Source organism: Chenopodium quinoa, unplaced genomic scaffold (assembly GCF_001683475.1).
Source record: "Chenopodium quinoa cultivar QQ74 unplaced genomic scaffold, ASM168347v1, whole genome shotgun sequence".
In the NCBI taxonomy this organism is placed as follows: domain Eukaryota; kingdom Viridiplantae; phylum Streptophyta; class Magnoliopsida; order Caryophyllales; family Amaranthaceae; genus Chenopodium; species Chenopodium quinoa.
The window spans coordinates 4,198,059-4,211,313 of record NW_018745003.1 but is presented as its reverse complement, the minus strand read 5'-3'; the positions used below and the strand labels follow the sequence as shown (position 1 = coordinate 4,211,313).

At 31.5% G+C, this 13,255-nt stretch overlaps 1 protein-coding gene and 2 long non-coding RNA genes across 3 annotated transcripts; 2 read left to right on the top strand and 1 right to left on the bottom strand.

Annotated features, from left to right (window-relative positions):
• Nucleotides 1–308: 308 nt before the first annotated feature.
• Nucleotides 309–3,031, bottom strand: LOC110707990. Its single transcript, XR_002508622.1, has 2 exons — nucleotides 2,900–3,031; nucleotides 309–509 (listed from the first exon to the last, which is right to left on the bottom strand). It is a non-coding gene; the product is annotated as an uncharacterized LOC110707990 (long non-coding RNA).
• On the top strand, nucleotides 516–4,191 carry LOC110707991. Its single transcript, XR_002508623.1, has 2 exons — nucleotides 516–2,554; nucleotides 3,688–4,191. It is a non-coding gene; the product is annotated as an uncharacterized LOC110707991 (long non-coding RNA).
• A 45-nt stretch (nucleotides 4,192–4,236) lies between these two features.
• On the top strand, nucleotides 4,237–4,623 carry LOC110708152 (kininogen-1-like). Its single transcript, XM_021886258.1, has one exon. The coding sequence runs from the start codon at nucleotides 4,237–4,239 to the stop codon at nucleotides 4,621–4,623; it is 387 nt and encodes a 128-aa protein (XP_021741950.1).
• Nucleotides 4,624–13,255: the final 8,632 nt, after the last annotated feature.

Here is a 13,255-nt window from a genome sequence, read left to right as displayed (position 1 = left end):
AATATTTTTCTTTATTATTTATACAAATATTTTATTTCGATTCTATTGTATAAATTATTTTATGTAAAAATTTAATTGAATTCTGTTAAACTAATAAGCATTTGTTTAATTTAAAATTCTCTTTTAAGTCACCAACATACTTTGTCAATAGCTTAGTAGCCCAATTTTAAGTAAAAAAAGCTTAAACTCCTATTCAAGCTGTAACGCCCCGACTTCTCTAACCTTAATTTGTGTTACTAAACTATACTTAACTCGTCATTCGCAGCGGAATTAATAGTAGATAATCTCATAACCTATGGGTTATGGCCTGGGCCCACAAATAAACATACTCCTTAATCAGAAACATTCCTTTAAAATGATACAACTTCCAGAAATAAAATTAATCTATCTCTCGATAGAACATTATCCATGATACATAAACTCTTGGTTCTGATTCCGTAATCCCTCAATAATATTATTTTCATCAATCACTTTGCCTTTGACTAACTCGAGCTCCAACATCATCATTCCTGTAAATATCCATAAAAATAGAAAACAGAGAAAACAAAGGATATTCCAAAAATGAGTGGAAAACTCACTAACATTACTTTAGCCCGTAAAATAGCTTTTCTTTCAAAATCATTTAAGCACATGTCATATATACATAGTTGTTTAGATATAATTTAGTATCATTATCTTTAAACTTGTGTCGGCAAGGATCATTCCTTTTACATAGGACCATCAGTAAGTACAGGTTTTGGACATAACATAACTTTCATTCGTGTGGGATTAATTCCCCATTTCATTAACATACTTTCCTCCACCTGTAACTCACCTTTACCACGTTCAGTTCATTTTCCAATGCCGATAAAAAATAACATCGTATCATATTAAATCATTTCTAAACAAATTTATACCTCATACAAATGCATAGTACACTAGCACATTTCCATAACGTTGTAATAAAATAATCACTGTTAAACATTTAACAGGGGCATAACAAATCACATTCACATATCTTATAAATTAATAAAATAACTAGAAACACCAGTCATTCATAGCACCTTGTAAAATAGTAAGACATCTTTATAAACGATCGTACATATCAGTATATCGTAAAACTCATCAATACAGTATCCTTGTGAGTTCTCGTAAGTCCTTTAATAGAATTCATGTATTCATAACCTTTTTAATGGACATGCTAGTCGCTGGACAGTATAACATGGCGGAACGTCTTCCGTGATGGGCAGGTGCCCATAACATAGAGCAGGTGCTCGACATATTTATCATGGGTGCATGCATTGCATGACCGAATAGTACCAGACGGATTAGGTCTTTCACTATTATTTATCATGTTGTATAACTTTTAATAAGTTATTTATAGATTATTAACATATTTTTGTGAGATTCAAAGATCAATAGAATATCGTATATTTGTAAAATCATTCATATAAAATCATATGACTGAAATACATCAATAAATGCAAGTCATTAAAATATATCCAAAGATATAAATACTTTTAAATGTGACATCATACTTTAATAAACACATTTCGAAAGGAACTGCAGGTACTAGCAATAGCAATAGTCAATAAACATGCTTTCATACTAGACCATGTTTACGTTATCTATATGAGGGTGGGATCATATATCATATCTTTTGCACATAACATGCTTTTAAACCATAATATGTTAATCATATCATAAAAGCATATCACACATACGGGACTAAACATAGTTGCTAGACATAATAGTTACCTCTTTCGATCATCCTTAATCATCTCACTTATTCTCCAATAATCATCATCCGAACTATTTAGCCTCCATCATTAATTCCTTATTGCCATCACTCTCAACCATACCCGTAATAATAATACTCATTAGTAATTTACTAATTTAAAACCTTTGATAAAACAAATATAAACTTACTTTTAGAAAACAAAACAAGTATTACCTCATTTAGAGTAAAATAAGCACTATTTTAAAAATAGATACTACAACTATTCATATTAATAGAGAAAAAGGATTAAAAAAATATAGGTATTTTAAATATTCAAAGCTTTTGTTAAATAATCTAGCAAAATGTTATGAAATATTTGTGGATATCCATTATCCTCCTTGTATCATTCCGGAATATTCTAGATCGGGTTTATTGTTATCTAAACAAACCCTAGTTATATTGTATGTATATATATCCCCACTCTATGGAATAATAGAGACTGATTTATTCTATTCCTAATTCAGCACCATTGCTCTCATTGATTTCAATATCAATTGAAGCATCATAAATTGACTTATCTCGAACGACAATCAAAGTAACTCCCAACATACTCTCAAACGTTTCCCTAATACTACTACCTCTTGATTTCACGAACATCAACCAGAAAAATAATTTCCCAAACAGACCATTGCTCTGCCGATACCACCGATCCCTGCTGCCACCGTCGGTCAGCCGTACGTCGGAGAGGACTCAATAGCGTAAGCTGCCTGCTGCCACCGTTCACCGCTCCGGCCTCCCGTGCTCGGTGCTCCACTGCTCCGTCATCCACCCATAAAATATTCTGGGGCTTTATAGGTGAATCACTGAATTTTTACCTCTTAATTTCTTATATTTTACATACTATTTGTTTTGTTAATTTGTTTATAGATTTATATCTTGAATTCTTGATGATAAATTATGATGTATTGAGTTCATATAGATTGATTAAGTCGAATTAGATACTTGAGTAGCTAGAAATCAAGATCTTAGTTTCTGTATTTGCTGTAATTCAAGAAAAATAATGCAGAAATTAGAAATAAAATTTGATAATCAATGAAATTTGACTTATGTAAAGATTGCGAAAATAGGATTTTTTAAACATAAATTGCTCCTTCAACATTATCAGTTCATAGTATAAGTTTAATCGTAAGTGTAGATTACCTGGTTTTAGGCTTCAGTTCATGAGGAAAATAGATTGCTCCGTATAAACTTCTCCACTGTAGACCTTTTGGAAGGATAAATATATTTGTTAGTTTGCTCAGTGATTGTGTGAGCTTCTGTATTGCAGACATTGTCGTATTGGTGGAATGGTGAATGGTTTGCTTATTGATATTTTTGGTCTACTTCTTTCTCGTATCCATTAATCGTTGAAACTAATGAAATTCGAGTATTACTTACCTTATTAACAATGGACTCCTTTTTGGAGGATTAGCTTTGTACTCAATGAGTCAATGTTTAAGATAGAGGAGAGAGAAAATGGAAGAAGATAAACATAATTTATAATAAATACAATTGAGAATATGCTTTTCAACGATGATTTTTTTGGGTTCTCAAATTATTGATGTGTGGTTAGTAATTTCTTTGATAAGAGAATAGTATTATGTTGAGTTTAGATGAATTATTGGAGTTAATTACAAGTTGTGATTGGTTTTGTAATGTATTTTTCTTTTGAGATTCTTTCCATGAAAGATTTATTATTTCCTTAATAAAATTTATTGAGGTTTATGTTTTGTTATGATAATTGATTAGTGGACTTAATTGTGGTCTCGTGAACAATAACCTTCTCAAGGTTCAATACGCAAATATTGTTATAATTAATTACTTGAAATAATATATATATATATATATATATATATATATATATATATATATATATATATATATATATATATATATATATTCATTATACCACCTTAGGTCCTAATTTATAATATTGTTTTATATATCAGTGAATTATGTCAAACCTTGCAACACTCGAATTTGTTGCTCTTGATATTACTGGAAACAACTATCTTGGGTGTTAGATGCTGAAATACATTTAGATGCAAAGTGACTTGGTGATACTATTAAAGAATACAACACTGCAACAAGCCAAAATAAGGCTAAAGCTATGATATTCCTTCGCCATCACCTTCATGAATGCCTTAAGACTGAGTACTTGACTGTTATAGACCCACAAGTCCTTTGGAGTAATCTAAAGGAAAGGTATGACCACCAGAAAACTGTGATATTACCAAAAGCTCGTTATGACTAGTTACATTTAAGATTACAAGACTTTAAGTCTGTGAGTGAATACAACTCACCCATTTTTAGAATTACATCACAATTGAAATTATGTGGAGAGAAAATCATGGATGCAGAAATGTTAGAAAAAAACATACTCTACTTTTCATGCAAACAATGTTGTCCTGCAGACACAATACCGTGAAAAGGGTTTTACAAAATATTCTGAATTGATATCTTGTCTCCTTGTGGCTGAGAAAAATAATGAACTATTAATGAAAAATCATGGATCACGCCCAACTGGCTCTGGCTCTACTCCATTCCCTGAAGCGAATGCGACATCCCATAGTGGGAAAGAGCAAAAGGCTAGAGATCACACCAGCAGTCGTGGTCGAGGTCATGGTCACGGCCGCGGACGTGGACATGATCGTGGTCGAGGTGGCCATTTTAGGAACTCATACTCTCACCAGAAGTGGGACAATAAAGATGGAAATAAGAATGAGAAGGATAAAAATGAAAATATATGCTACCGGTGGAGGAAAAGGCCATTGGTCTCGTGTGTGTCGCAAACCAAAACATCTAGTAGACCTCTATCAACAATCAATCAAACAGAAAGGAAAGAAAGTGGAAACAAATTTGGTGTACGAGGATGGCGAAGGTGATTTTGATTACGGTGATAAAACTCACCTGGAAGCAGCTGATTTCTTTCCTAATCCTGAAGAAAATAATTGAATAAATTATGATCCATTGGCGAATAAACTCTATTAATTAGCTTGCATTTATTATAGAATTTTATCGTAGTACTATGATTTTATGCTTTATGGGACATTTGTTTTTGGATAATTTTATGTTTTTGGATATTTTTATGTTTTCGGATATTTCATTGTTATTATTATCAGTCATTTATTAATTTAAGTTATTTGGTTTAGTGAATCTTATTTTAGAATATTAATTTGAGAATTTTTAGTATAAAGATTCATATAATTGGGCAAGAGGAACGAATATGAGTTTTATAAGAATCATTTTACTTTGTTTGATACATGCATTGATAAGAGAATTTATGGCTTAAAAGGTGTAAGAGATTTAAAGGTAGTTGGATTAATTTAATGCCCCCACATGCAAGGATTAGGGGGAGATAGTATTTATTCCATTATTTTTATGTAATCCTTGCACATAAATAATAAAAATATATTGATGGTCAGTTTGGTACATACATTAACTTAAATATTAACGTTTTATTTAATAAAAGTGGCCACATGTTAATTAATATATTTCAAAATGATACCATCCTGAATATGGATATGAATAGATGTTATTAGCTATATACCAACTGTAAATGCTCTAATTGAAATTAATGTCCCAGAAGGACAACATCAATTATTGATGAACCTAAAGCACGCCTAAAGCGTGGTAGCCGTAGCCGAGCCCAATAGATTTCAAAGCTAAGAATCTTCAACAGAAAAATAGCAATTATTGACAATAGCAAATTGAGGAAGTAATGCATTTTGATAGGTCTTTATAAGAGATTATATTTAGTAAAATGGATATGTACCATGATTATATAGAGTACTCTAGAAGAGTATAGAATGTCCAACAAGCTTAGCATGTATCAAGATTATAGTCAAAGCTCCAGCAGAGTATAAAATTTTGGATCAAATATTAGTTGATTGTCTTGCCAATTATATAAAGAAACACATGTTGGTGTTCTAATATCACATCATATTCATGGCCATGCATAAAGTAATTTTAATAAAGTGATCACTAGTGTTGGAATACTGACCAGAGTTCCAATTTAGAGAAGTGACTGGATGTGATAATTAAATTAGGCCATCCGAGTTTAATAATTACCCGTTATGGAAACTTAAAGTTTCATTTGATAATGTGCTGACGTTCTCTCAATGTTGCATATATGAAATGAGTTAAATGGAAAGACATAATATTGAGATTGAGCTATTATTGAATAGTGATTTATAATAATTTGTATTGATGAAAATGTCAAGAGTAATGGGTGACCAGAAGTTCACCAGAATAACAAATATGTTATTGTCAACTATTAGGTGACCATAATCTCACCAAATACACTATTTAAATCTTTAAAGATCTCGAAGATCACTACCTAGCAGAATTCCAATTAAGCAAGTGATTTATGCTTGTATAATAATTCTTTTGATTGGGGCTATTATATGTCAACACATAAGAAATTGGAAAAGAAAGAAAAACGTACAAATGCACAACACATGTCTCCCCATTAATATTGATCTCCAGAAGAGAACATATTATGGAAAGTGTAACAATAAATATAAATGCAATGTAAAGTTAATGAAGAAATGATTCTTCATTGAAATTGTTCTCTAGAAGAGATAAAACTTGTTTAATACAAATCTTCTGAGATAATTATTTTGATTGTGATCCTCTCGATGAAAAGAATTTTAATGCAAATTTGTATACTAAGTTGGTATAGAATTAGACGCCCCTATAAATGAGATATTTTACCAACTTAGGGGGAGAAGAATTAGCAAAAGTTGGAAAAATCGGAAAATATAATTGATGATCTCTATAAAGGCAGTTTGAAAAGTTATATGCCAACTTTTGTCTATATATTATCAAGATATGTTGCACATTTATGATTTGATTTGTATTTAGTTATGACTCATGTTGCATAGCGTTGAAGATACTTTTTGGTCATATTATGTGTATACATTGAGATAAAATCTTGCCAATTATACTTGAATCACTACACATGAAGTGTAGGTTGTATGATCGGTTCCAAAATAAAGATATCTCTAATGGATATGATATATGGAAAGATAGTGCAGTTAATACTAATAGCGTAATAGTATATAAATACCATAGTGTATGAAATACCCTAAAAGTGGTATAGATATCTGAACTATTACAATAGATGGCCTATGATGTAAGGAAGTTATGATGGTACCAATAAGAAATGTATTCAGATATCATAGTAAAATAGCATGCGAAATGTATGTTAAAGGAATATTATGATACCGGTACACAAGGGAACCGATAAATAATATGCATGTGCATGATAGAATGGACTAGTGAATAAGGGATCTGAAATATATATGTCCATTTTGATGTCGACATAATGATAATGATCAAAAGTTTATCATGGACCAGAAGTCCAATGAAATATGGATTTTTAAATCCACACTGTACAGTGTCTTGCATTATTTTGAATCCTATGTATGTTTATATGCATGTATGAGTCATAGGTTAACGGGTTTTTCATCGCATATGTCACTAGTTGTTAGATGCATTACTTATTGTATATTTTGCTTAATATGTTATCATGTTTTATATATCTCATATTGCATGCATTAGTTTCTATACAACATTTGTGGTGTATGTGCACGTTCATTCAAAGTATAGTAAGACATATTTACAACTTTGATGGAAAATTAGAAAGACATATTTATATTCCAACGGGCTTATAATTATGATGAAATTATATATGACGTTGATCTAATATTATTTATGAATCATGTAAGAAAAGTTCCTGAAGAACTTATATGCAACCTATTTATAGCCCTACAAATTTTATATCTTGAATATTGCAATTATTATCAAACTCATGAAAAGTCTATGTGACTACATCATTGACATTTCAACCTGAAGTTTGAGCATATGAAAGTTAGTGAGATTTGCTTTTGTAATTGCAAGGGAGCTATCGTGTCAATTATGAAACGTCTAAAGAATATCAATGGAATACTTATGTGTGAGAATGTTTTCTTATGATCTAGAAGAAACATGATTAGCGTATCTAATTACATGTGTTATATTATAATTCAGATGAGATTGAAGAACGACATTAATAATATCAAGTTTTGTCATCAAATTACTATTAATGAATGTTTGATCAAATAATGATCATCGATTTCTATTATTCACAACCTCCAAAAGAAGGCCTAACCGCATAAGTTTAACTTTTAAGGTAACTTTATTCAAACAGAGGTTTGGAATGATGTAGAGATAATTAGATAAATACATGTATGGTGAAATGAAGACACTTCACATGTTCACTTGAAGACTTGAAGATGCAATTTCAATTTAGGAGGATCAAAGACCAATGAATGATAGTTTACTACATATTAGAAGATATCCAACTATATTGGATTCATTGTTGCGGCACTAGAAGATCTCAGGTTATGTATTCCTCAGGGGGAGAAAATACGCGCTGCACTCTTTTTCCCTTGACCATGGTTTTGTCCCACATTGGGTTTTTCTGCTAAGGTTTTTAATGAGGCGGCATCTCGAGCGTATTACGAAGAATGTTGTACACTTTTTCCTTCATTAGGTTTTTATCCCACAGGGTTTTTCCTAATAAGGTTTTAACGAGGCACACTCTTCGATAATGGACATCCTTATGAAATATTTGTGGATATCCATTATCCTCCTTGTATCATTCCGGAATATTCTAGATCTAGGGTTTATAGTTATCTAAGCAAACCCTAGTTATATTGTATGTATATATATCCCCACTCTATGGAATAATAGAGACTGATTTATTCTCTCCCTAATTTCTCTTCCATATTTAACACAAAACTTATTTTGCAAAAATTGATGATACGTAGTACTATAAGGAAGGTCATATATACTACTGTTCATATTTAGAGTAAAATCCCAAGTATAAAATCAGCCACATAATTAAAATTCCTACTCCCACTTAAGTTGAGAAACCAAGCCTACATGCTCATTTTAAAACCCCAAAACCCCTCAAATTTCCCCTCCTCACTCACGTTATTTCTCTTCCCACTGTTTTCCCCCTTCTTGCTTTTCACAATAAATAAATAAAAAAAATCGCTGCTTACCTTGCTGCCACCGACGCCAACCCACCACCGGTGCCACCCAGCTGCCTCCGGCGACCACTCCACCACCGTACAACACACCAGTTGGCCCCCTTCTCTCTCCTTTCTTCTTTCTTTTTTTTATTTTATTTTGTTTTGATTATTTCAAGTTTCAATCTTTAATAAGTTTTTGTTTATAATTGTTATTATTATGGTTTGATTATGTATATGAATCATAAAAGACTACAAATTTATAAATTATACTATGTTTAATTTAGTGACTAAAATTTCAAATTTATTTAATTAAGAAAATAAGATATTAAAACTTAATTTTCATGGTTTTAGGGCTTAAAAAGGTGCTAGTAAAGTTACTTAAATATATAGTGATTATATTATGTTAAAATTATATTTTTGATGATTAAAAGTTTAAAACTAATTGGGATATTCTATTTGGTGGCCTCGTGGTTTTAAAAATTCTACGTGGAAGACGAACTTTTTTCCAACTCTCTTCAGTGGCACCAAGGTTTAGAAAAATATACATAGTGACCTTTTTTAGGTTTATGGCTAACCTTTTTAGCTAAAATGGTTAACCTTTTGATTTTTTTTTAAAAAAATAAATTAATTTAAAAAATAAAATAAATAAATTAAAAAAAAAAAGCCAGCCACCATCAACTACCACCCTTCCTCCCTGCCACCACCAACCCCACACCCGCCGACGCCCAGAACCACCCTCGCCGGCGTGCAGGCCTTCCCAGCCGTCGCCAATCCCCACTAAACCACCACCCCATCCCCGAAACCCCCTCCCTCTCTCACCGAAACTCCATTAAAAACCCTTCCCTCACCTCGAAAACCCCAACCGGCCCTCCTCCCACCTCGAGAAAACCCGTCGCCCCTCCCCCCACCAGCGCGCCACCACAAACCAGCAGCCACACCTCTCAATAAGCGCCAACAACCACAAATCGAAGTAACAAAGCATAAACCCGTCGCCGCTTTATTTGATTTTGGGTTTTATATGAGGTAATTTCATCTTTTCATGATTCTAGTTTCTACAAATATTTGTTGGGGTTATTTTGTAAGTATGAAACATTGAATTTTGAAGATTAGTTTTATAAGAATAAATTTTCAGAATTTTGTTTATTATTTTGAAGCCTCTAATTACATTGAATTGGTGAAATTTTGGGTTTAAAGCCTACTAACTTAATGTATAATGTAGGTAGTTTCAAAGATTACTTTGATTTTAAAATTTCATGTATAAAATAAATTTTCAGATTTTTATAAAACTTTAAACTTGCTGTGATTTCATGAATAAGGGTGTATTTTAAGGTTTTTATGAAGGAAACTTAAAGAACTATATATAAGCTTTTAATTTTAGTTAAAGGGAAGGTTTTAAAATGTTGTTTAATTGATTTTAGGATCATGTTAGGAAACTTGTGGATTGGTTGGAATTGTATGGTAGCAAGTTTGATTGGTGAGTAATGTGATGATTAGTTTTGATTCATGTATGAGAAATGCGTGTTGATTTATCTTGTAAGTATTATTTATGCATTAACATGCAAGATGGGCTTAGAGGCAAAGGTACGTGAATATGTGGAATGAATTATTTTATTACTCGTTCATGATTATTGAAATGGAATGAGTAAAGGAAGAATTAAAGTCTTATAAGACGAGGTTGAGGATTTGAGGTGTCTGATGCACCTAAAGTGTTTATACACCGAGATAGTGTAAAGGATTCAACGCTAAATGTTGTTTGTCACTAATAATTCAAGAATTGAATTGGAAATTTGAATTGCTTCAATGATTAATGTTTGGTTGGTTGTATTGTTATGCATACGAGTTAGCACCAAGTCTAAACTTGTAAATCACGTAAAGTGCAAAATGGATGAGCAATAAAACTCTGGATTTGTGCATATCTAGAGTATTGACAAACACGGGTTAGAGTTCACGGGGTATTAGCCGTGTACTTTTTAGAGGCCATCTGATCTACGAGTCTCTTGTTTTTAAATACTTTTTAAAAATTATAAGGAGTTAGATGAGATCTCATACTAGCTATGGCCACGGAGTCGCACCCGTCTGCCATTGGATGTTTATTGATGTTTCCGAAAGGAGGCATGGGGTTTTTATTTATTAATGTTCCTAATTGGAGCATGGGGAGAAAACCTTGTCTATTGCTTAATCCAATGAATAAAATGAAATGAAATAATCAATATTAGTTAGTGAAGTCTTAGTAATGTTTATAGTTGGATCATGCGTTTGAGTTAGCGGTTAAATTGTTTGTGTGTTGTTTGACAATTAGTAGCATGATAGGAATTTTATTATAATACTTCGTAGCTTGTATGTACTTAGCGTTGCTGATTGCGTGTTTTTGTGTCTTTTTCTTGGTCATGGCCTTCGCCTTTCAATGACCCTGTAATGATCCAATCTTTACACTTGTAATATTGGGAAGCAGACTTATCACAGGTGTTTGCATAGTTTGGACTTGCATCAAGGTGGTGGGAATTTGAGTGGAGAGTTGGTTATTACTCGTAGTTTATTTCTTTGCATAAACTTTGAACTTATTTAAATTCTAGTTTGATTTATTTACTACTTTATTAATTGGTTTTGGATAAGGGTCTTAATGGTTTCAACTTGTAAGACTTAATTTGGTTTTGAAACTTGATTACAACTGAGTTAGTTTTTCCATTGCTAAATTCTGAACTAGCCTTAACGTTTGAACATGTGGCGGTAGCACGTCAGTAATTCTCTTATATTTTATTAAAGGTATTCATAGGTTTAAAGAGAGAATTATTGGGGTGTCACAATTTTATTTTGAGCAAGCCCCACTTTATAACACCGTTGCATTGAAAAATGACATTTTCGTAAATAAGTTGCATTGAAAAATGTGTTTTTTGATTAAAAAATATATATTTTTACTGTTTGTGGGCCACTATGACAAGTTGGACAGATTTTTGGAGTTAACTCACCGTTTGCTACTATTCATCATCTTCTTCCTCTTGTTCATATTTTTTCTTCCCACCCACCTTAATCTTCTTCCTCCAATCTCTGCCCACTTTCACCTCCTTTTTTGAGTCCGTTTGACACCATTTAGCTGGCGAAATTAAACGAAAACCCTAATAATAAAAGGAGAAATTAATGGCATGCATGGTTAACCCTAAAAGGGTAGCTAAGTTTTCTTTCCTCCATTAAATTCGATTTCGTACCACCATTTTTGGCGGCTTCGCCGCCGGAATTAAACGAAAATTAAACCTAAATAACAAAGTGAAAATAACGAGCATGGTTAACTTTAGAGGGTAGGTAAGCTTTTCTTCCTCCATAGATGTCACTTGTTCGAGTCATAGTAAAAAGGTGTACTTTCCACCATTGAAATTGAAGGTTGAAGGAGGAGAGAGAAAACAACAAAAGGTTGAAGAAGGAGATAGAAAATCAGAAAATACCAAAAGGTTGAAGGAGGAGAGATAGAGAGAAAGCAACAGTCAACCAAAGTTAGATGTAATTTACATATACACCCCTTGATAAACCATTTTTAATTATCAAGGTTATAAACTTGTATTTTCTCTTTTATTTTGGTCATATTTTTCACCATTTTTTTTATTTTTATATATAATTATAATATTTATCTTAATAATGGTCATGTGTATATCTTGTGATGTTCTTTATATGATTTAATAAGTGTTATTTACCTAAAAACATGATGTGCTTATAGTTGTCTGTAATTTACAAAAAATTATTACACTATGTTCTTTCCATGTGTTCATTATTATTATAATATATATAATGATCTTTATTGGATCTCTTGATAAACTATTTTAAATGTTCATATTCTTTTATTGTAATTGTAATGTCCTTTTATAGTAACTTAATGTTCATTACTATTGTGAAATATTTTTCGAATTTTGTATTTGGATCATGTTATGTGGATTTAAATAATATTCATTACATAATATCATGTTATTTATTGGTATTACGAATGTTCTTTAGATTTGAAAATCAATCATCAATAGAGGAGTTCCTATAAGAATATCATCATCAACCTTCATAATCCCGATTTTTAAAAAAAAATATACACAAGAAGATGATAATTAATATACAAAAAAAATATATATAAAATTAATATATGATATTGAAGATTAAGGGTCAAATTCTAAAAATATAAGATATAAATTCAAATAACCTAGACACTAAAACAAATATAAGCTTAACATAAAGGAACAAACAAACACGAGCATAGAATAACATGTTATTTAATTAAGTAAAAGAACATACTTTGTATAATTGAAACCCAAAGAGCATTTTTAATCTATAGACATTAAAGAACAAATAGTAGAGTTCATACCCAAATAACATAATGATCAAACTCAAAGAATATATTATGCTTGCCTTCTTTGTTAATGTATGTAATGTTCTTCTTTTGTTCACATTCTTTATACATATGCACATGGTGCACCCGGGTGTTCCATAGTTTTTCAATGAATTACCATATACCACTCATTAT

Coding starts and splice junctions, on each gene's coding strand:
- LOC110708152 (XM_021886258.1), top strand. CDS start 4,237: ATGAAAAATCATGGATCACGCCCAACTGGCTCTGGCTCTACTCCATTC.